At 50.0% G+C, this 24,962-nt stretch overlaps 1 protein-coding gene across 3 annotated transcripts in view; it reads right to left on the bottom strand.

Moving 5' to 3' along the window:
• Positions 1-24,962, bottom strand: part of LOC104142969 (phosphofurin acidic cluster sorting protein 1) — a 70,445-nt gene that overhangs the window by 19,427 nt on the left and 26,056 nt on the right. For all 3 annotated transcript variants that reach the window (XM_068940871.1, XM_068940872.1, XM_068940873.1), the window contains exon 2: positions 2,032-2,119. In XM_068940871.1, coding sequence (XP_068796972.1) covers positions 2,032-2,119 — 88 coding nt within the window. The remainder of the gene's footprint in view (positions 1-2,031; positions 2,120-24,962) is intronic.

Here is a 24,962-nt window from a genome sequence, read left to right as displayed (position 1 = left end):
AACAGCCTCTTGCTAGCATGACTCATCTGTTACCTAGGAGAGGCACAAGAGGGAGGGCTCCATCTGAGGCCATTCTGTAGGCAGGCCGTGCTGAAGCTGCCTACAGCTCTCATCTGCCTTCCAGAAGGGCTTGGCAGTCCCCAACTCTGCCAAAGCAGCCAGTGAAGCAGGTGGAAGCAGATCGGGGAGATACGCAAGTCCACCCCGTTCTTGCGATGAGTGTCAAGCCACAGGATGGTGTGGGCAGAAGCCTTCTCCTCCAGTTTCCTTCAGCTTTGCAGGGAGCCTATGCCTGCAGGCAGCCATAGGCATGAGGCCATGCAGAGAGGAGGTGAGCATGTTCGGACCGAGGCCCCTCATCTGAATGCAGCCTCAGTTACTTGGCAGGGAAAGCAGCCCTGTACGGAGGAGCCCATGTGGTCTCAAACAGTCACTGCTGAGGCCTGTTGACCTCCTGTGCCAGAAGGGTACAGGGTTGGGCCCATGGCAGGAACAGGGGGATCTGTTTGAAAGAGCTGGAGTCCTGCTGAGCAGCCTCTTTCACAGCCTCACATTTGCAGTGTACGAGGGAGGATGCAGCTGAGGACACACATGCACAGCATACGCCAGCCCCAGCATAACAGGGGGCTACACAGGAACCCCAGGGGAGGAAGAGGAGCACACACAGTCTGGGCAGCTAGTGCAGGAGGTAACAGGAATGGAGAAGCAGCCCAGCCCTCCCGGCTGCATGGGAGCCACCCAGCTGGTTTCTGGCCCCCAGCTCTCGGCTGTCAGCACCTGTGGCCCAGCCTCAATTGCTCCCTCACTTCCAGGGGTTGGCAGCTCGCTCCTGCCCAGGCTGTTTCCTCAGTAATGCCCATGTCAGAGGGACAGGGGTCTTGGCGGGGCAAAGCCCAGTGCTTTCGGCTCTCCTGAACGACACCATACACATAGCGATGGAAAGGCCTGACCAGCAGCATGTGGACCGCAGTGTCCTGCTACTCCCCTTCCCCCAGGCAACACGTTTTTTCGCATTTTGCTTCTGGACTCTCCTAGGCAAGTGAACCAGGTCTGCCATGAAGGCAAACGCCAGAGCTCCCAGAGCGCCATTAATACAGCAGCTTCCAGCGCTAATCCAGGATTTAGCTTCTAATGTGTGTGGCACAAAGAGCTCTGCAGGAGCACAAAGCTGCTGAGCTCCCCCCCCCAGTGCTTTCAATGGGATCAGCGGCTTTTCTGCCAGCTGACAAGAATGAAGAAAGGGCACTGGCATTCCAGCTGGGCAAGGGGAAACACGGCAGGGACAGCGTGTTCAAAAGGCATCTCGCTTCCTTGCTGTACTGCGGGAGATGGAAAGGACATGTCCGTACCCACAGACCCATCTCTTCCCCACTGCCCTGTCTCTCCCTGCAGCTGGCAGGATGGGGGCAAAGAGCCTCTCCCCTTAGTGACAAAGCTCTTTTCTCTCCCCTCTGCCCAGCACAGAGTGGAGGTGCCCTGCCAGGCCAGGGTACACAGAGAAAGGGAGGGGACAGCAGAGGCAACGGTGAGACAACACAGGGCACAAATGTCAGCAGAAGTCACTCACAGAGGCACCCGATCCCTCGCCCAGCCCTGCCATCCTCCCGGCTTCCCTCCCTTCCCCTGTGGGCTTCCCAGCGAGAGGATGTGGACAGAGGGTACTGCCAGACATCATCAGGTGCTGAGGCTGGCCATAGGGTCGGGACCAGGGCGGGTAGGGGCTGCCGAGCTCCCAGCAGCAAGCAGCTCCAGAGGCAGAAGCTGTCCGAGGCATGCAGGGCAGCAGGGGGCACTCTGTCCTGCAGCAGAGGCCCAACCAGACCTCCCTGCTGCAAGCCAGCACCAGCTGGCTGCTGCTGGTCCTGAGGCATCACTCCCACCTGCCTCGGAGCTAAAACTGCCCTAAGGGTGCCGGCTGACGCAGGAGCGGGACACTGGCACAAAGCAAGGCATGCACAGACTAGCACATCCTCACAGAAGGCATGATGACGGGCTTGCTGCCATGGGGCAGCGGCAAGGAGAGGAGCCTACCTGGATCTTCACAGCGATAAGAACGGAGCTCAGCTCTTTGTCCAGCTCTTTCAGCACTGTGAGCTTCTTCAGGCGCAGACTGCAGAGCCTGTAAGACAGAGAGAAGGGGACGCATTCAGGCACCACCATCCCTAGGGCCCTGCCACATGGTACCCGGCGCTTGGAAGACAGCCTGACTGCTCAGCCCAGCCGCAGGCACGAGCTCGGCTGACCAACGCTGGCATTCACGTGCCACCAAGGCAGCCCATTGGGGACAAAAAAGGAAAGAAGGAAAATCAACAGAGCTAAAGCAGGTTTAAGGGATTAGCATACAACAGGAAGTCCAGCAGCAGGCCATGTGGTGGAGAGAGCCCTTCCCAAATCATGCTGTTGCCAGCTCTGCTTAAATCTGCCTTGGCCACAAGTGCTGTTTATTTATAAACCAAAGCAGTTAAATCCACTCTTATCCTTCGACTTAAGGCAAATGTTCCCATGCAGACATGATAACTCAGCTCATCCCCTGCACAGCATCATGCAGAGCTGGTAGGGGGAGCTGTAAGGCAGCAGCCTCACGGGAAGCCTCCTGCAACTGCAGATCCCAGGGGCTCAGCGCAGCCAGCAGCAGGGCCAGGAAAGACCCACCAAGCAGCCCGAGGCCTAACAAGAGCAGCTGCATTTGCCGCTCAAAGGGCAAGGTGATGCCCATGACAGCCAGGACGGCCAGCCACTCTGAGCTCCTGCATAGGAGCCCACAACAGGATTCCCACGGAGACCTGACGCATCGCAAAGCACAGGCTGGATGAACTTTTACAGAGAGCAACACCAGCATTCCTAGCTCAGCGTCTGCACCGCTGCAGCCAAGAGCCTTCTGCTGACGTGTGCTGCACCCAAGGTTTCAGCTATGCTTTGTGGAAAACAGACGGGCCACAGCCGAATACCTCTGTCTTGACACATTGTGCTCTCTGAGGCCCAAATCTACCAGCCCACCTTCCCCCCCTCCCCCCAGGAGAAAAATCTGCTTTTGTGACTGTGGCTCCGCTGCTCCATCCGTGCTCCAATAGCAGGGCATCACAGGGATCAGAAGCCGGTGAGCTGGGAGTACAAACAAGCTCTGCACATCTCTCTGCACATAGGCTGGATGCCTTAAGACAAAGCCCAGATGCAGCCCCCCCGCGCCCCACCCCTGCACTCGGTGATCCCATCTGTGTCCACCCTTCCGCTCTGGGCCCCTGCTTATAGGATAAAAGGAGTCCCATCATCTAGGGCAGGCTCCCTGCTCCCCAGACATACTTTGGCATAGTTAGGAGCAAGATGCAGGGAACCTGGCCAAAGAAAACCAGGTCATTTCTAGGACAGGGAGGACAGGGCTGAGTGCCTGCCAGAAAGACCAGGGACAGCAGCTACCCAGTCATGCATTGGCTCCTAGGAGGACTGCTCTGAGATGGAGCTCTTTGAATGCAGCCTCTGATCTGAGGTCGGCAGAGACTACAGACAAGCAACAACTTACTCCAACAACCAAGACTTTATTTTCAAATCCCCGAGCATGATCACCTGCAATTGCACTGAAGCACGACTAGGCTGGGTTGCCAGAAGGCAATGACATCCTCCAAGTGGAGGATGCAGTTTGCAATTGCAGATTTTGCTGCTGGGCCCAGGCAATAAATTTGCTTATTAATCCCGACTTGCACGCTCACTGCTTTAATGGTTTCTGAGCATCTTTAAGAAGAAGACAGATACAAGCTGCTTGGCTAAACTCTGAAGAGACTTGACCTTTGAAAGTGATGCTGTTGGGCATTAACAAGCCAAACAGCAGCAAAACAAACCTTACCAGAAGCAAGAGATGAGCATGAATCCACTCAACACTCGCGTGTCACACCGGGTGCAAATGAACTGCAGTGGGGCTGAGCTGAACACACTCTGCAAAAAGCTGACCCATTTGGTCTGATGGGCTTGTCAGGCAGCTTTGCCCTTGCAGAGGAGGGGAAGAGGGTGTTCCTGAGCCTATCTGCACCTCAGCTGTGCATTGCTGGGAGGCGAATCTCACCACCCATGAGCTGAGCCCACCAGCACAGCAAAGGAACCTGCAAACAGCTCTTCCCAACCATCTAAAGCTCCAAGACTTAGCTCCCTTAGCACGAGGCCAGAGTGGGTTCCCTGCCTAATGGGAAGCGTTTGAGATCAGAGCTGAGGAAGGGAGAGCAGTAGGATAAAGAGGCACGTCCAAATGGATGATTTCATCTTGCTGGCAGAGAGTCTCTTCTGACAGAGGGAACAGAAACATTTGCTGAGAGGTGCAGACGCCAAAGGTAAAAGCTGTGGAGCAGAGGCAGCAAGTATCTGAGGTGAGGCTTGCCACAAGCGCGACACATGTGCAGGATGCCCTGTAAGCCACAGGAAAAGGCTGCCTTGCACACCATTAAGAGATCAAGTGGCAAATCAGGGCCATTGCCAAGTGATACCCAGTTACCAGCAAAAATGATACCCACTTATCAGCAACAATTCCTGTAGCACCTGGATTGTAAAACAGCAGCAATAGGGAAGTGATTTACTTGCTGTACTGGACAGCCATCTCCTAATCAGTGGTCATGAGATGCCCTCCCAGATCTGGGATGCAAACTGCCCCTAGTGCCATCAAGGAGCGATGGCCACAGTGAGAGGCACAGCCCAGGTATCAAACAGCCCATCCTCCCCTTTCTCAGGCCCATATCTGTCTGTCGTCACCACCTGAACTCCAGGTGCTCTTCCCAGCTAGCTGGTGTACAAGGCCGCCCTGTCCTGCTGAGCACTTTGTCTCGGCCAACGGTTTATCGCATTTCTCAGGCATCAGTTATCCTATTCCCCCTGTAAAGTGAGGAATAACTGATTGATATGAGGAGGAGGTAACTGTTATTCTCTCCCCTTCATCAATCAATCAGGATCACCAAAATAAAAGACTAAAAGAATTGACCTGTTCTTGTGCTAGGGAAAAATGTGCAGGGAGGCTAAGGTTAGCTAACACCATTTACTAATCAGTGGCAGCCTTGGCTTTCCCTACTCTAGATCAGCCACAGGGAGGAATGAGGCTTGAACATGTAAGTCAAGGATAGTATATCTACTCAAATCCTCCCAACAGCACTGATCTAGTTGTGGTAGCTACCTGCATAGCAAAGCTATCCCCAAAAAGATTAAAACTTCCATAAAGACATCCAGTCTTAATTTGAGGCTACTGAAGGATAAAAAGTCCAGCTGGCAGTCTTTGTCCTCTGTCTCTGATAAGGCACTTTAAAGCTCCTTTCTTCTCCTCCTTTCCATCCCTGTCTGGTTTCAACGTCTCTTTTACGTACTGGGGGACCCTGTACTCTGCTCCTGGTCCTTCCCACACTAAACGTCAAAAGGTAGTCACCCCCTTCCACCCACTGCTCTTCCCTCCCTGCAGCACCCAAAGATCTCATCAGCTCAGGTATAGCTTATACCCTGCAACTCCAAAGCATTTTCTGAAACAGTGCTCTCTAAAATACCATCTGCCATCCCATGAGTATTAGCGTGCATGTCTGGAGACTAAATGTATTTATTTACAGCACTCAAATGCATCAGTTTTTAAAGGGTGTTCCTAGCAGCTTGGCTTGCCCCAACAGCCCTCTTTTGACCTGCTGCTTAACAGATCTGTGCATCACCCAGACTTACGTTACCTCTATGTGTTTAGCACCAGTACTGGATGGCACTGGGCCTCATGCAAACCCTTGCAGATCTCTATAGGACAGGACTGATCCATGACAACCAGAATGGTATTCCTCTCTGCATACGTCAGCCAAATCCCACGGCAACTTCCCCATTGTTTTGCCCAGAACTGATTGCTCTTTGATCCCCCAAATCATTGAACTTGTGGTTTTTTTGGTAGACCAGTTATAAATCTGGGTCTGCCTGATCATATAATTGAACATAAGAAGGAGCAACTGCTCTTGAACTGTGGAACTACTGCAAGGACTTCACCTGTATCAAGTTATGGTGAACACTACTGTGTAATGCTGATACCAACAAGGCAACAGGGACTCGAGCTCCGAAAGGAGAGTCCTGACAGCATTCTGTAAAGCCAGTACTCCTACACTTCATTACTGGTTATTTACGGGTGAGAGGTACCCACCATTTCTTAGTGTTATCTCCAAAATTGCTGCCTTCTTTCCACCACTAGCTTGGATGGCCAGTCAGCCAAACATCCTCTTTCCTGACAGTACAATCATGTACTTTTTAGACGTGCAACATAAGATAAAGTAGCTTCTACTTTTTTCTTACTCAGCTCTTTCTCCTTATTACAGCTGGTACCAAGCAAGAGTGCACCTCCTCCACACCAACCCCAGCTAAGAAGCACATGTGTGGGTGTGTACAGAAGCACATGTGTGTGTCTCACATCCACCTTAGCTAAGCAGGCACTGACTTTTGAAGCTGAAATGTTGAACTGCAAGCAATTACATCAAGATGAGACCAGAAAAAAAGAGAGAAAGGAGCAAACCCTGGAAGTTACCAAGTTTCTCATCTGATGGCATTAAAATCACACGGGTGAAGTTTTCCAGCATATCAAAACAGTGAAGACACTGAAGTCACACTTTGAAAAGCTCTCAAAGCATTACTCTGCGTACAGTTTCCCTCTCTTTTCCCTCCAGGTGTTGCAGCTTCCCAGCTGATTCCCTCTTCTCTAGTTAAATGGTTTATTTGGAGTTTTTGCTCAGAAGTCTGATGAAACACTTTTAATACTGTCCCCCAACCAGCTTGTGAGTTCATCTCGAAACATGAAGCTCCTGAAACACTTGCTTTTTGTGAAATCCACGTCCAGCAGCAGAGCACTGGCTCCAGCTGTTTGAAAATTCATCCTTCCTCGTCACGGTCACAACAGGTGACCTGTGCTCACAAACACACACAGCGTCTAGTTTTGCTGTTGCATTTTAAAGCTAGCGTTTCAGTGAGTGTCACGCATCCCTAAAACCCCTAGGGCCAGGGGAATACAAACCACAGCCGTAGCTACAGTTCCTAAGGCTGGTAGAAGGGGAAGTAAAATGGGATGAAAAGGGAAGGTGTGCACAGCACAGGCAGTGCAGGCTAGAGCCTGTACTTTGCCTGTAAGCCTGTGATACCCAGAGAGAATAACATGTAGGGAGACGAAAGCAATGTTGACCCTACCTGTGGCCCCAGCAAAAAGAGCTGAGTATACCATACATAGCAGGGGAGAGGCAGCTTTAGAAGCATCCTGGAAAACTGCAGCTGCACAACTAACCCAAACCTACCAAGGACTGCAAAAGGTGCCTGGTAGAGAAGCAGCCTGAGCTCTGTGTAAACAAGGAACCTCCGACATCTCTTCTTGCATAGGACCCAGACACTAGGAAGACAGATGTGCCAAGAAGCACTTCCACTGGGAGCATACGCTGAAGCTGAAGGCTGGAGTTTAAAGCTGGGCCGCGATGAGGGCTCTTTGAATGTTAGGTCAGGCCACTAATGTGATGTTAGCCTTAATGGCAGGTCTCACCCTCCCTTTGGGCAGATTTGGTATGTTTTCTCTACCAGTATCCTGGGTTGTTCAGTGCTTGGCTTACTGACCACTAGGATGTGACAGCTTTTTCCGTCTCGGTGCAGTAAGTATTATTTTCCTGAACATTTGCACTGGCTTTCTCAGCAGCATCAGCCAGGCTCCCTGGGCTTTGCCTGAAGCTGCCGTGACATCTAGAAACGTTAACTGGAGCACATCCACCCTTCCCAGCACTGCCCAGCTACACATCCTTGACAACACTATTACCCCTTTTAGATGCACAACCATGGGCTGAGCCCTAAACAGCAGCAGTTTAGCAGCTCTTCAGCGCTTCTCCTGACTTTGCCAGTTCAGGTTTTCCTCTCTGGGTGATATCCACCTCACAGGCTGGGCTCCTGGAGAGATAGATGCAAGATGTTCAGCAGGGCTCACGAAGGACGGGACACGTCTCAAACTGCATTCAAGTACTGCACAGTACCAACTTTCTGCAAACCTTCCCACTAGAGGGCAGAAGGCCGCCAGCCAGAGCCCGGACACACCAGGGCATGGAGGATACCCTGGGGCTTGCCTTGCAGCACCTGGGACTGGCCAGCCTCATAGAGCAGTTCATAAAAGTAGCTTTACTCGCTCAGCCCAGAGGCTTATGCAGCCCTATAGCTCATCTCTGGTAGCGGCCAGCAGCACAGAAACAAGCCATGAGCAGCGAGTTACTGTCCAGAAGGCTCTCCCAGCCCCAGCTGTTTGAAGTCAAGGTACTTCCCAAGCCACAGATGATATGGATGCACACACACGTACGTGTGTGTGTGTGTGTGTGTGTGTGTGTGTGTGTGTGTGTGTGTGTATACGCATGTGAATATGCTTTTAATAGCCCTCAGTAATTTATTTCTCGCATGAAATTACAGTCTTGCTTTCCTCTCCCTACTTGCTGCTCTTGCTTCCTATGACAGGCTTACGGACAAAGCACAGGCTCCAGCTTGCTCTTCCTGTACTGTGCCTGTATCACCTTTTAGCATCACAACACTGACGCAGAGAGCGCCACAACTCAATCACATTGTCTTATGTCACCTACCAGCTTCATTTGATGAACCTCAGGTAACTGTCTATAGTCACCTCTAATAAAAACTAAGCTTATCCCCCTCCCCAAACATCACCCAACTGTACAGACCTCTGTTGTATCCCTGCAACAGTGGTCTCTTCCCAGCCTGAAGAGTCCTATTCTCTTTAAAGGGCCATCATCTCTTTTGCTCTTCTCTGAACCTTTTCCAGTTCTCTTCTAGCCTATTTAAAATGGGAAGGAAGAGGGAGGACCAGAATTTCACATATGCCAGATGCATGTTCCTCCTGTGTTTTTACAGGGCCATAATGATGGTTTCTGATGATTTAGCTCAAAGCTACATGGAGGCACTTTCCGGGTAGCTCAGCTCCCTGAACCACTTCTTCCCACCGTCACAGAAGCGCTAGGGCCAGCACAACAGCAGGCAGGGCCACAGAATCGAGCACTGGACAGACTTCAGCTCCTGTGGAATTACACCGAGATAGGGACCAGCTCTGAGCTGTCTACCAGTTTGAGCTGGCTGCTGGCTGCTGGACATCCCAAGTACAGATCCCTACTTGGGCTGGGAACAGATGATGCTGCCTCATGGCCTTTTTATCCCAGTTGTAATGGCTCAGCACGTTCAGAAGAGCTGGAGAGCAGTCAGTGACGCAGAGGCCACCGGGCTGGGAAACCCCAAGCATCTGATGAGATCTGTGCAAAGACAGCGCCTGTGAGTCTTCATGAAATGCTGAACATAGCTCAGGAACAGGCTGAGAAGGAGCTGCCTCCACAGCCAAGTGCACAAGAGACATCACTGATGCATGCAGAGAGGAGGAGAGAGACCCACCGTCCTGGCTGACAGCAGCTTGCTACCAATGGCACAAGTGTTTATGGATTTAAATTTCTTCCTCCTTGCTGGCTCCAGGGCAGACTCCTGCTACTGGTTCCTGCCACCCCAATTCTGCCAACTGCTGCAGGTTGGACTCATCCCAAATCCCAGGCGACTTTCCCAAAGGAAATCCCAAAGCATGAGGGGAAAGCTCCCCAGAATGCTAGGTCCCTTCATTTCCTGTAAAGGATTTCACATCTCACTGCTCTGCCTGCCTTAAGGAATCCAGCCCTTCTTCCCGTGCAACTATTCCTGCTCAGCTCCATCCTCCTGCTTCCTTCCAAGGCTTTCTAGATAGGGCTAATCCCAAGCCAAAGCTCAAACATTTTGGAGGACTAGCTGACCCTTTTCTTGCCTGTGTCTCTCAGAGTTGTATCGGCGAAGGAACATAAAGCCCATGCTGAGAAGGGATTCTTCTTCCCTGGAGTGGGCAAGCGGGCTGGCCGTCCACTGCTCCTGACCACGCTATGCTGGGGGAAGCCAGAGAGCAAAGGCATGCCAAGAACAGCTGGGAATGCCAGCGCCAGCCGCGTATACATTACCAAGAGCATCCTCAGTCAAGACAAAAGGGAAGGCAAAGGGGAAGAAAACAGGGCCCTGCAAGTAGATAGAGCCACTTTCCTTGAGCTCATCACTGGCTGTCCCCAGCCCTGCAGAGTCCCTCTCGTAGCCTTGTGACCTAGTTATCTCCCTATGACAGCCATTCAAGGCATGGTCTCCTTCTAAAGTGTCCCTGCCAGTGCAGCACATTAAGCGGGACCTCAGCACCACTGTGTTAAACTAGTCCCTGATTTTCCTATCCTCACAGGCTAGAAACCCACTTCAACAGGACAGTGCAGCCCCATTTGTTCTTGTCTGCCATGGCAGTCTATTTCTAATCATATTAAATGTCACTGCCTCACACAGTGTCTTGCAGGGTTTGTGCTTTTATCAGGCATGCCCCGCTTCAATCAGCACCTGGCCAAGGGCCTAGCTCTTTACTCTCTGGGCAGACGAACTGGGAACAGCTTTGGTTTGGTCAGTGACTTGCCCTTGAGCTCGCTGCATGCAGCCGCTCTACTAAGCACACTCAGGAGCTGCTTCCCCCGCTGTAGGCACCACATGTAGGAGCCCTGACTGCCGCCTCTCCAGGAGGGCTCATTCTCCCATCACAAACTCTTAGCGCTCCTCTGTATCTAGACACGTATTTCATGGTGCAATACCACTGAGATAGCACAGCCACTCACAACAGATGTGAGCCAACAGTGGCTTTCTGCACAGATGTGCAGAAAAGAGCACATCTCACCCCAGAGATACAGCACCTAGGACAAGACATAGCAGACATCCCAGACAGGGTCAGATGCACTGAAAAGACAAGGAGGCTCAGAGAAGGGACAGGAACATCCACAGATCATGCAGACGTCTCTGCCAGCAGCAGTAGTTACTACTGATCACCAGCAACAGCTCTCAGAACTGTTTGCTACCTGCGTGAAAGCAGCTGGGCACGAGGAAGGATCCAGGCAAAGGCTTCCCTGATCTTGTCTGGAAGGCACAAACTTCGCTCAGTGTTGCAGAAGAGATCTGTTAGATCTATCTAGGAGAATATAAAATTCCTCTTCTAAATATCTAACATGATGTGCAAAATCATTCTTTGCCTCAGGGCTTTCAAAGCTGGTATCTGATTGTAGCCAGAACTCCTCTTCAACCAGCCGCGATGTTTCCTTCAAAGGACTTTAACAGGTTATGCTTTTGAAATATCCTAGTTAAAAGAGATCAGCCAAGATGCATTATTCTAGTGCACACCAGCCTAAACACGAAACATGAGGAGTGACATGAGGAGAGGCAGAGAGATCAGCAGCAATGCTGTGCTCAGGGCAAGCAATGCTTTTCTCTCCAGAGAGCTATGGGCTTTCAGTTGCTTTTGCGCTGCCAAAAACATTAACACGCAGGTAATGCCCATGGAGGAAGACGTAACCTACTCATAACGCTGTGTTTCTAATTAAAGAATGGCTGAACAGCAGGGCAAGGACGTGAGGACATGCGGATGCACGGCCTCTTTGGTGCCATCACTGCGGTCACCGCATCCCGAGCCAGGACAGAGCGGCCTGGCTGCACTGGATGAGCTGCTCTCTCAAGTGAATGCTCAGCCAAGGCCATACACCAAATTAGGAAGCATGCCCTGTTCTCCAGCATCCCTATGAAGCACACAGAGCAGCGATACTCTCGGCCCAATGAAACTGTGCAGGATTCCCGCTGGTCAGGCCTGCGGCTGATAGCTCCAGCGCATGTGTGCTATCCTTCTCCAGGCTGCTGAGCTCTCCTCTGAGGCTTGTAGGTACCTCCTCACATGGGCAGGCATATATCACCATCTCTCCATGCAAATTACTTCCAAATGCGACAGATGCTGCTTTCTCAGACCAATGCAAATGCCATGTCAGAGGCAAGTCAAACAAAAGCCTACACAATGAAGACTCCTATCCTATTCCAGTGCAGATTTCTCCAAGCACAACCCTCCTTTCCAGGCTCCTTGGAAAGAAATGGACCACTCTGGCCTACTCTGTGTTACAGACTTGTCCAGGACACTAGTGCTTACTGCTATGATCATATCCAGAATGACTCAGTGCTGGGACACTGTAAGGAGCAGACAAGGAGACAGCTAACGCCAATATTTAACCTGAATGCCTCCTCCTGACCCGAGAATTGCCTGCTCCTGACTCAAACCTGCTTTGAGCTGAGAACTTCCACATGCTTTGACAGTCTGGACAACAAATCACACCCAAGACGTGCATATCCTGCCCTGTCCTCTTGGGTCATTTCTGCCAACGCCGCTAGCCCTGCTGTTGGGAGGGCTGAGCAGCCACTAGCATGGCACTAGGCTGGTCCAGCACCACTAACCCCCAGGCAAGATGAGTCCTGCCTGCACACGCAGTCCACACAGAGCCCGGCAGGCCTGCTCGGCGAGGGGAACAGCCCACTGCAGCGCGTCAGCATTGGCAAGGCTATGCCTGCTGCTCCTTCCTAATGAGGTTGAAGTCCCCTTTTTCTCCCAAGCAGGAATCAATATAAAGCTCTGCCTGATAGAGCACATGAACTAGCAGGAACTGGGCCTACAGAGAGCGAAGGCAGGTATCACCATTCACTGAGACAAGCTACAGCCTTCTGCGCTCCCATAAATGTTAAATGAAGCTGCCCAACATGTTCAAAAGCTAAGGGGAAAGACCAAAATACCTCTGGGAATTGCATGTTTCACAACAAAATTCTTCTCTTGCAAACATCTAATCTGATCCAAATCAGCTACAAACCTGGCACCTCCTAAGGTCATTTTACAGTCTGGTCATGCTGTTCTGTGCTAGAAAAAGTCAGCAACACAAAAATGCCCTGCCAAAGCATCATGGGCTAATATTAGCATCCCCAAGATCTGGACAGGGCAGAACACTGCTATTTTAACAAAGTTGCTGTGCTGACTTCCTAGATGTATTCGGCCTCTGTTCAGAGCTTTCCCCACTAGGCTTGTTTTACATTTTTTCCTTTAAACCAGTCTGAAATTTTCTACCTACCTGCATTAAACTTCATATAGCAGCACTGCTGAGAGCTGTTTTTTCATCTACCACTTCAGACCTCTGGGTGTCCATGGACTACTTCCCAGGAGGCAGCAAAAGGGAACTAGGCTCACTAAAAGTGAGCTTGGATTTACTCCAGGGAGGTTCCCAACAGATTTTTAACCTCTTTGATACACAAGCCTGGACCAGTGAGGCCACTGTGCTTTCCACTGTGCAGATGGTGCAAGGGCCCTTGTCTGAAAAGTAGAAGAGCTATGAAAGAACGGTTGTTAAAAGTCAAGGGAGACCAATCACTTGGTGTATTCAGTGTCAAAAGCAAGCGAGAAATCAAAGAAGATGGAAACCTTGAGGTCTGCCCAGAAAGCCTTTCAGCCACTCTAACTTAGCGCCATCACAGACATCTCAGAGCCATCTCACCCAGTGCATGGCAAGGAGCCACAGCTCACCTGGCACCACAGAGAGAGCGGCTTGGCTTTTAGCACAGAGATGCCTGCGCGCACTCTAGTGCGCACTGCTGCTCTTCATCAAACAGCTATAGAAATATTGCCTCCTGCCAGAGATGCCCATCTTGCCACACCACCGCAATCCAAGGCTGACGGGCTGCTCCTTCCCAACTGCGTGTGCTTTTCCGAGGCAGAGATGCCACATGCAGCTGAAGTGGAAGCAAGAAGAATGTACATGATGCTATGGCACAAGCTGGATCCCTAGCTGAGGGGTACCATGGCATTTAGCTGAAAGCCCCGGCAATAGAATAGTTTGTTGTGCTCAGGTCCACCCCTGTAACTTCAGGCTCTCCAGGAGCAGGTGTTGAGGAGCACGGACCGGCTCCCCTGCACAAACAGAGAGGCTGCATGGCCTCTCTGCATGTGGGCCAGAGCAAGGGCAGTTTCCCCTTGAGGTTCTCCCACAAGATTTCCAAGCAGGTGGCCGGGCCTGGCAGACATAGCCCTGGCTCTCAGAGGTGGCTTCAGCTCAGGCTCGGCAGTGTCAGATGGTTACTCACAGGCTCACAAGGCCCCAGGAGCTCCAGCAAGCAGCAAACAAACTAAGCAGATGACACTCACAGCATCTGGAGCTGCTCCCTCCCAACTGCTGTCCCGAGGGAACAGGCCATCCTTTGCAAGGATACCCAGCAAGATCACTGTGTCCATCCAGCATATCATGAAGCTGCAAGCAGAGCCAGGGGCTATCATGACAGACATCTTCTAGGAAAGGGGACCATGAATAACTTGGTGTCCCTCCTCACCACATCCTGCATTACAATTCAGACCACAGCCACACCAGGTGCACACAGCCATCCAAAGAAAGCCTGGATGAGACGATTTGAATTCATATCAGATATGAAAAACTCAACAGCCTGCCAATCACTTACTCTCTTTAAAGCACATTCTTGTAGTGCTCACAAGATTCCGACTGGAGAACTCTGGAAACCAAGGGACAGACGCGTTATCATATAATTCTTCCCACAAAGCCACAGGAATTTATGGCTGAAGTAATAAATTTATTGCTCAATAGGTACACGCAAAGCTACCTGGCATGACAGAGATGTTCCTCAAAGTCCTTTATCCGGGCATGTGTTGACCAAGTCAAACCCACATGTTCACATGCAGGGCCCTTGTTTTCTTTCCAAGCACTCTGAATTTCATACAGGAGGTCATTAAAATGTTTCTGAAGGGAGTTGTCCCCTGCTCTTCTAGGTGGCCTGTTAGAAAAAAAACGTATGGCACTGCACGCGCCTTGGGACTAGCCAAAGGCAGCTCTGCACCAGCCAACCGAAGCAGAATAGACAAAAACGTGGATTTTTTGGTTCACTGATCAAACTGTAAAAGAAAGCTATAAAATAAACAGAAACTAGATCAAGCCCAGCCCAAAATAATACTGAAAGGTTTTGAAAACAATCAGGAGAGACACCTCTCAATCTGCTTCTATCCAACACAGAGGAAGTAGTTAAGAAGGGCAGGCAACAACAACATGACTGCAAGTGACTGAAATTCTAGCCATTTACAATTTTTAAGAGAGGACAAAAGTCAAGAGACAACAACGTGAGGGAGCTGAACTAAAAGCCTTAACTAAAAACCCTGGACCTGGGCATCCCAGTGGCACAGCACTCAAAGGGAAAAGCTAATTCTGAAAAATGTGCCAGCTCCTTAAAAGAAATGCTCTAAAGTCATCAGACAAACCCCTCCAACGGCTGAAGGGAGAGGCAGCAGAGCAGCCTGGCTAGACCACACTATATTCAGTTCCCCGGGCCAAGAAGAAAGCACCTAAGAGATGAAACCAAGACAAATTACTAAGGACGCACACAGCAATATGCAGAAACAAGAACCAGAACCCAAGCCTGGCAATGCCAAGGCCCCAAAGCATTTATAAGCGTGTCATTAGCATGTTATACTCACCCTCGTTACCAGAGAACACTGCCCTTTCAAGGAGCAGGCAGGCATCCTTCTGCTCTCCCAGCAAAAAGCTGGTCATCAGGGAGACATCCTCAAGGGACTCAGAAGTGCAAGGTGGTTTGCCCAGCCCAGAGGCCTGATGCTCAGTTTGCAGCTGTAAATAGCCCACTAGTTCAAGGGGAGAGGTAAATCCCTTCCTCGGGATCACTGGGTATTGAAAGGAGGCAGAGGAAGCCGTTTTCCCAGGAAGGCTGAACAGCACTGCTGCCCAACTGAAAAAGCCCAGAGCCTTTTGTTAGCTTGGTTCTCTGGGTGCATTTGTCCTATTCTTCCTTCAGGCTAGATATAAAAGGTGGATGAGAGATTTGGCACGAGAGCATCACCACGTCACCATCTCCACATCCCGAGCGGCAGGAGGTAGGATCAGCCCAGACTTGATGGAGGGGCGCAGGCACAGAGGCCGAGGCAAGGGGAGATGAAGACTGAGACTGCGCAGAGACCTGGCAGCTATCCAGACTCCTGGAAGCTGCACAAACTCAAGCACCATCAGACATCCTTGGAGCACTTAGCCTTACAAATATGAGCTGTATCTCCAGCAGTGGCAGGACAAGAGATGCCAAGCTCAGCTATAGCAGTCCTGTCTGCTGCTGGCCAGGGGACACCTAGAGCTGCTCTCTGGACCAACGTGACACAGGAGAAGCAGCTTTATGTCGTCAGTACAGATACGGGATGTCTGACCCCAACTCCTGCACTGGAGCAGCAGGTCAGTGCCTCCAAGGTTCCCAGTGCGTCCTGAAGCAGGGAAAGAAGCCAGGCCCTGTCAGCTCCCCTGCCAACAAGTGCTCAGCCCCCGCAGCATGTCTCAGAGCAATGTCACAATACACAGAAGTCCCACCCAGACTTAAGTGAACCTCTCACCCACTCCAAACCTGGCAACGCAGTCTGGAAGAATTGTTTTGCAGTATCACTGGGGCTAGCTCTGTTAAGAGTATCCCGTGCACTGATAGGTTTAGGGAACAGGAGAACAGTCTAGTCCTCTCCCGAGGAACAAACACCACTGAGGTCCTCTGGGTGCACCTACAGATACCTGTTTTAAAGGGAAGGACCAGATGTGACTAGCAACTCCACAGAGAGCAGGATGGGTCTTTACGGACCCGCAGCACAGTCAATCTTGCTTTGTACAAGGTGCGTGGGGCGGGTGGGGGGGTGGTGTCAGTCCAGGAGCTGAACTAGCTCAGGGAGAATTAAATGCTGGCCAGAACCAGTCTGTCAACATGCACGCTAGACTAAGCAGTGTGATTTCAAACTTCAGCAGCAGATTCATCTATACACACTGCACACTATCTACAATGGGCTTCTACCTGCTGAAGGCTGGATGCAAAGCCTGCGCTACTTCAGGTTTTTTAAATATGCGCTGAAGTTGCACTGGCATAATTTAAAATAAGGCTCTATAAAAATAATCCCTGAGTGCAATTAACATGTAATTAGAGAAGCATTTGCAGGCCTGTTTAAATTGGACCCCAATTGGACTTGCCCCTGCCCCACCAAGCATATACACAACCCTGCTGCCCTCCACATTGCAACAGCCAAAGCCGGCACAGCACAGGGCCAAGGCATGTCTTAGCCATGGGAATGCAGCTACATGCCTAGAAGCAACTAGCTTTCCAGCACTGTCACACGTCACAGGCATTCATGTGATCATGGCCTAGTCAAAACCGAATAACTCGGCATGTAGAAATTACGACGAGTCTGGAGCAGGGTGTTTGTGAGCCTTTGTGGGGCTCCTGTTGTTTCATTTGCCTGCAATTGTATCTGAGTGTCTCATAGACCCCAAGTGACCTAAGACGCGTTTCGATGTCGAAGGGGCTCCTAGGCAGCATCCATCTATGATCTCAGACCTCAGAGGAGATGGAAGGTGACAGCGAGGACAGGATGGGAACAGAGAAACAGCACAATCAAAGGAAGGAAAATAGTCAGAGAAGAAGAGACAAGAGCAAGACCACTGTCGGCAAGAACCGCCACTTCCAGGGAAGCCAAGGATGAACAGGAGTCAGGTAGCAAGTCCTGGCAGCGCAGCACCTGCCCTTGAAAATCCCCTCCCCTGAGGCCTGCCGCTTGCAGGTCACTGTCCTCCAGGCCAGGATTTCAACTGGACCATGCTAATAAAGTGCATGTTGTCCTGCCCAGATTCCAGGCTACGTTCTCTAGTCACAACTCACTTTTCAGGCAGGTGTGCTTCCTGAGGCCCACACAGTGGTGGCTATTCATCCGGGCCAAAAACCTCATCTTTCAGCAGTCTTGGGCCTCCCTTTGAGTTTCATGAGATTTGAGCCTCAGTGCAGCAAGAATGTCTGCAAAAATCTCTTTATTTAATCTCCTCTGCAACAGTCTTCCTCCAGAGCAGATGTGTATAGATAAGAGCCAAGCAAGCACTTCTCAGAGTGGACACAAAAATGCAGATGGTCTCTTCAAATCTTCAGAAAAAGAGGTATACATAAATAAAAAGTACATTGAAATTATAACAACCAGGCCTACTATACAGGTAATAAAACAACATATTTCTGTGATTTTAAGTTTTTGCAGTAAAAAGGCTTCATAACTCTAAAGAATTCAAACAGGTAAGGAAGCGGGAACTCACCAGACTGACATCTGGAACCAGAGTTAGCTGAGTGCTAACTCCAGCCTTGACGGCTGTTTCCTGCCTGGGGTACACAGAGAGAATACCGCCAGCAAGCCAAAATGAAACACTTTGGTTCACTGGCAACTTGCACAGCTGAGGAAACCAACTGGGAGCTTGAAAAAGCAGAAAGCTGATTTTCCTCTTTGAGTTTCCAAGTAAAAGGGGAACGTATGTAAGATAAGATCTGCTAGCTCCAGACTCTTGAAGGGCACTAACCAGAATCCATTTGTTTCTGACTAATCATGAATAATAATCCTCTGCCCAATTAGCTGGGCTTTCTATGCAAAATGTGTTTAGATTAATGTTCTTATTATCCAGTACATCTAAAGTAGTTTCCATGAGCCAATTTTACAAGACTGACTTTGGAGATTTTAACTGAACACCCATTCCTAGTCAAAAGGACATTAATTATTTGTCAATTTTCAGTCTTATAGACATGAAACGAATCGTTCTTTCACTTTTAAAACAGGAAGTTAGAAATGAATATGCTGAATAACTCTATAACCTTTATAGGCTCCCAGGAGGAAAGGCCAGAGGGAGCTTGCATGTGATTGGGTACGCTTTTCTCTGGAGATCACCCTGAGCCTATGCTACTTTCAAAAGCTTCACTATAGGTAAGTGTTAAAGGACTTCCCAGAGATCAATTATGGACTTCAACCTGCTGCTGCGACAAGGTACTTAAAGCTTTTTCCATAAAGCTGAGATGCTCCAGAAAGTAAAAAAGCAGAAACAAGGCTGCAGCAAAGCCCCAGGGAGTCTGCTGGTAGCAACGTTACTAGGAGCGCTTTGTACTCCAGCTCTGACCCATTTTGGAGAAAGGAAGTTTATGTCATCTGACAGCCTTGCATGTCTCTCTTCTCATCACCAAAAGGGATGAGGGATCCAACTATCTTTCCAGCCTCTGAGAACTCCTATTAGGAGCATCCACATCTTGGACTCTGTCAAAGAGGCTTGAGGGCCTTTGCACTAGCAGAAGTCACAAGTGAAAGCAATTACTTGCCAAAAGTAATTAGCAAAACAGAACATGAAGACACACTAATTGTGTCTAAGCAAGATTCTCTTCATGGGCCTATTTTTTGGCATAAGGCCTGGTGCATTTCCTGATGGAAACCCCTCTCCCTGGGACATGGCCTCGTGACAGAAACTCATGAGGCACTTGATGTTGAAATTATGCCCCCAATTGAGTCCAGCATTTTAAGACACCCACAGCTGGTGGATTGGGTCTAAATTTGAACTTTGGTTCCAATAGTGTTGGCAGAGCCTGAGAGGAAGGCTGTCTTCTTGGCACATGTTACTCCCATATTCAAAGCCTAATCACTGGGTCATTCCTAGGCTAAGAATTGGCAGCATGAAAAACTCCTGCTCACTTCACCCAGAGTCAATTCTATACACAGAGAACAGCATAATGCCATTGAGGTTCACGAAAACCTGACCTGCCTCACTAACGTAAACCAAACTGGCTTTTTGCATTCGGGAAGTAGAGCAGCACTTATTGAAAGCAGGAACTTTGAATACATTTCTGTCACATTTAGGGCAGCTAGAAAGCCTGGCACCCGTTCGGCTGCCCGCTATGCACATTTACAAGGGGAAAGAGACAGGCTAGAGCCAACTAAACTCTGTTTGCCCTGAGCAACACAAGGACAGATCTACCTATTCCGACAAAAGATGCCACTGTTAGTTCATAAGGTTTTTCCTCTGTCCAGCCTTAGCTACACACTTATCTGTTTTAAGTAGAGAGTCATTCTTAAAAGGAAAGTGATTTTATGGTCAAGCAGGAGCTCAGGGTTCAGTACAAGTCTATAGCAGGACACACTGCTGCCCTCCAGGACCTGTCAATCCATACCCTGCAAGTCCAGAAAGCTCTCAAGAAGCCCAACTCTACAGTAGAAAAGTCTCAGCCAGGCCGCTACACCACACTTCCTTCCTGCACTCACTATTCCAAAGTCTTCTGCAGGCTGCAAGCCGCTCTTCTGGCCAGTGGCACAGCACCCCCCCCCCCCACCCCTTTGTCCATGTCCACACTTCACTTCCAGCTGTGGCAAGCTAAAGCGAGTGCATCCTGCAAGATGCTGCTTTGCATGGCAATGTGCAAATACAGCACAAGCAAATGCAAGCCTGTCTGCAGCAAAGCACAACTCTTTGCCCACCTTTACCAGACTGCGAGCATTGCATGTTCAAAGGCTCTTTACCAGGCACTGCTCTGCCTCCAGCATGTGACCCGCAGCCAAGAAAGCAAGACGGGCATGGGAAGCACGGCCAACTTCCGCTGTGAACCGTTTCTGCTGCCATCTTGCCTGGGGTGTGCCCTCGCTAGGGGAAAGCGGACCAGGGTGCAGTGGTAAATGTTCCTCCCATGAGCATCCACCACAGTGGGGTCTTGCAGCAGCAACCTCTCATCTTTGAAGAGCTCCCTGCTAAGAGTTAACAGGCTAAGAGGAACAACACCCACTTGGAGCAGTCTCAAAATATTCCTATTAAGAGCATGTAGGGTGCAAACACGAACAACTCAAGCCAGCCAGGCTGCCAGAAGCTGGACAGTAACACTCAGCTCCCAGTGAGCCTGGCCGATACCCATCCCAGCAGTGCCCCAGCAGGGGAACAGCATTTCCTTGGCTGACTGCATTGCCCTTCCACTGCTGTAGTGGAAGGGGAGTGACAGCAACCCCCTCTCCTGCAGCTAAAACACAACCAGCCAAAACACAGCTGTTTGCACTCATGTCTTCCTTTTTGCTACTATAATGAATCACTAGAGTTTGGAGCACTCACCTCCTCCTTCCATCGCACTGCGCAACTTAGCAAGCTCCTGATCATACCTCAACAAGGAAGCAGGGCACTGAGAGGCAAAGTGAGATGCCCAAGGTCACAGGGAAGGCGGAACCAAAGGTCCCGCTTTGGATCTGCAGCTCAGGTCATCAGGTGCCTCTCTAGGAGAAACTGGCATTTCTATAGCAGTCCTCATGATTCACATTCAAGTCATAACTCTTTTCAACAGAAACAGATGGAGGTGGATTGTGCTGGGGCAGTTATCACCTTCATCAAATCCCCATTTCTCCCTCCCGACTTTCCTGACAGGCAGATTTCCCTGACCTACTTTTTCAGGAGAAGAAAAGTCTCAGCTACTGCCCCTGAATTGCAATGAGCCAGCAAGCAGCTCTTCAAGAGCAGGAGAGCAAGCAGCCAGCACTTCCAAGGAGGAGCAGCTACACCACGAGAGAACCAGAAGCCCCCCTGAGCCGGGCTACCAACGCAAGCCCACCCAAGCATCCATGTATACTGCAGCACAAAGACATGGATTGGATAGCTAGCAACGTTTGATACAAGCCAGGCTCTGTGCAAGAACAGATATCTAGGTTTCCCCACAGAATTTTAAACCAATTCTTTTCATGCACATCTCCACATACAGAAGTCAGAGAAGGGGAGGCCCAATAGCACTCACGCACCTCTGCGAGTCCTCTGACATACGTTGTGATGTTGCTCCTCCCCAAATGCTCAGAGTCTCTATGTGAATTGGCTGGATCCTTGCACAGGCAAAATGAGGCAACTGCCAAAAGGCAACAGCAACCACCTTGCTGTGGAGGTCACCAAGACAAACCACGGGCTCACCATTTTCACCCTGCCAGTTTCCAGGTTCTCATTTCTCAGAGCAGAGATGAACATCTATGGTGCAAGACAGTCATCACACAGCCCTGGCAGCCAAAGCATCAGGGAAAACAGTCTACAATGGGACTGACTTCAGCATTTGGTTTTGCATGCCTCCAGAGCTCCTATGCCACAAACATAGCACCAGCCCAGCCCTGTGTGCTTGAGAGAGCCCTGCACATCTCACAGATTAGCGCTGAAAAGCAGAGCCCCAAGGAGCAAGCTCCATTTTCCTGTGTCTGGAACAATACATGTTTTCTGTTTCCATTTATTTCCATCTTGCTTTGTCCACCTTTCCACTGTGCTACAAACCACCACTGCCCATTTGGTAAGACAGGAGAGTAGGAGGTCTGGCAGGCAGACCTTATTCACAAACATGCCTGAACAGCCAAGAGACTGGGGACTTACAAACACAGGTACAAAACAAACAAACAAACAAAAAAACTTGCTACTGCACTACTGCATTTGACATGAATACAGAGCAAGAGAGCTCATCAAAACTTGCACTGGTTCTGATAGTTGCCACAGTAAGTCCACCTACTTGTCTCCAACTGCCTGACAGTATCACGCAGCAGCTTCTATTAGTGTCTGATTGAAAGAATATGCTTCAACCATATTTGATGATTTCACAGAATCACAGAAGGGTTGAGGGTGGAAGGGACCTCTGGAAATCATCTGGTCCAACCCTCCAGCTCAAGCAGCATCACCCAGAGCACATTTTCCAGGACTGTGTCCAGACAGCTTCTGAATATCTCCAAGGATGGTGACTTTACAACCTCTCTGGGCAACTTGCTCCAGTGCTCAGTCACCCTCACAGGAAAAAAGTGATTTCCTGTGTTTGAGTGGAAGCTCCAGCATTTCAGTGTGTGTGCGCATTATCTCTTGTCCTGTCACTGGGCACCACGAAGAACAGTCTGGCCCCATCCTCTTGATGCCCTCCTTGAGCACAAGAGGTAATGGGCACACACTGAAACACAGGAGGTTCCATCTGAACATGAGGAAAAAACTTCTTTCCTGTGAGGGTGACTGAGCCCTGGAACAGGTTGCCCAGAGAGGCAGTGGAGTCTCCTTTGCTGGAGAGATTCAAAACCCGCCTGGACACGATCCTGGGCAACATGCTCTAGAGGACCCTGCTTGAGCAGGGGGGGGGTTGGACTAGATGATCTCCAGAGGTCCCTTTCAACCTTGGCCATTCTGCGATTCTGTGACTCCTGTAAACATCCCGCCAGCCACAGTCAGGACTCAAGGCTAAGGCAATTCTGGTCCAAACCAGTACAGCCATATTCATATTTGTAGGTCTGCACTAACCCAAGCAGTGACCATGCAGATATCAAGATAACGTTGCACTGCAAGGTGCTTATCTGGATTTTTTTTTCTTTTTGCTAAAGACTCCCCAGTCTCAAACTCTCTTAAAATAAAGTTCATAGATCCAAACAGTCAAGGCTAGGGAGATATCAGAGTTAAGTAAGGCTAAGGAGTTAAGAACCTTTCCTTAAGCCTCTTTTTTGCATAATTTTTATTTACATGACCATGTACAAGATCTTCCCCTGGCTGTTACTTCTGCCAATGCACAGAACAGATGGTACTTGTGACGAGCACAGGTACTCGTTTAGCTTTTCCCTTGCTGCCTCCCAGCACGGCTCCGTGTCTTCTTTAACGCTCCAGCTTCAAACTTCTCTAACAATGGTTTCGTATGTCCATTCTTCTTGCACGGAAACAACCCAACCCCTTTTGCAAAAGGAACTTCATCATTTAAATCAAGAAAAATAAACCTATCTGAATAAAAGAATCCTCCATTGCTGGAGTAGAGTTAAGATAAGACACTGCTCAGACATTGTCCAACGCTTCTGTGTGAGCCCGAGTTGCTCTTAGCATCTCTTCCACCAGAAGGGAGAGAGCAAAGCTGCTGTGTCTCACAACAGGGGGATGAGAAGGCCAACCAATCTTGATTTGTCACAGTGATTCTCAAATGGAAAATCCTTCCCTGAGAGCATCCTCAGGCTGTGAACCAGCCCATCACATCAGAAAGGATGAGCAAAGATACATAGCCCTGGATGCTAAATTAACCAAAGTTACTTTGTTTGAAGCCTCCCATTTCTCTAGCCTTAAGAGCGAGACCAAACAGAGCTTGGCAGCCTCTGGAAAGTGTCAGACATGCTACTGAACCTATACAGCTCCCAGAAACGTGGGCGGAAGTAACACTAACACAGACTCTTGAGCAGAGAGCTTCCCCAGGACATGCACAGCTACACCAGACATCCTCTCCTTCCTTCCTCCAGGGAGGCTTCCAAACACCTAAGCCCCATGAAGGCAGAGCGTCAGCACGCGTGTTCAGTTGCCAATGTGCAAAGAGTCTCCCACGGTCTCTCCACACCACCTTCCCAGGACAGCCGAACAGATGCAGGGCCCCAGACTGAGCCTGGGGAGGCTGCTGTCTGCAGCACTGCCGCCCTCCCAGTTTAGCTCCCGGATCCAGCTCACCCTGGTGTGAGACAAGCATCACTGCTGCTGCTTGGGCAAGAGAGGAGGGCAAAGGCAAGAACCATCCCTCTCAAAGGCACCTAGCCCTCCCATAGGCTTTGCTGCACCACATCGCCACTCCCCAGGCCTAGCCTAAGTACTTATAGAAGGATACAACCTGGGTGCTGCTCTCTACGAATAGACTGACACAGCAGAGTCCCTGCTACCCTTGCAACCGAGAAAGCAGAGAGAAGGTGTTTTTGCCAGTTTTCTACCTACTAGCTGCCTCCACAGAATATCTGCATTAGTAGTGGCATCAGCACCCAGGAGGCACTGGATGTAATCCCAAGAGCAGAGCACCTTTCCTGCAGCCATATACAGAATACAAGACTGCCCTTCCTCAAGTGATACTTTTCCTTATGTCATTGGACACCTCTAACCACACCTCTGCCAAGCCACGGCTGCTTGGCCCATCTTCCTTTGGTCTGTAATGAGGGATCTGAAAAAGAATAGCCTGCCAATTCACCCTAGGGGGGGATTTTAACAAGGCAGGCACAGAAGCACCAGAAGAAGATGCCCCAATGAGAAGCTGCCCCAAAGGACTTCTCAGCTCTTTGATCCATAGTCTCCCTAACATTACCAAGGCTGTTAACCCCCAACTGCATCTTCCCCAGTACAAGTTAGAGGAGACGGAAAGACCCCCAGGAAGGTGATCCCCAGACATCTTGAATTAAACACAGTCCAATCAACAGCTCTCTCTAGCTCAGATAAAGCAGAGAGAATCTTCACACTGATGACTACAGTATTTGTGGTCAATAAAAC

This window comes from Struthio camelus, chromosome 3, assembly GCF_040807025.1.
Source record: "Struthio camelus isolate bStrCam1 chromosome 3, bStrCam1.hap1, whole genome shotgun sequence".
Lineage (NCBI taxonomy): Eukaryota > Metazoa > Chordata > Aves > Struthioniformes > Struthionidae > Struthio > Struthio camelus.
Note: the sequence above shows the minus strand (reverse complement) of the source record. Positions and strands in the feature narration are given on the sequence as shown.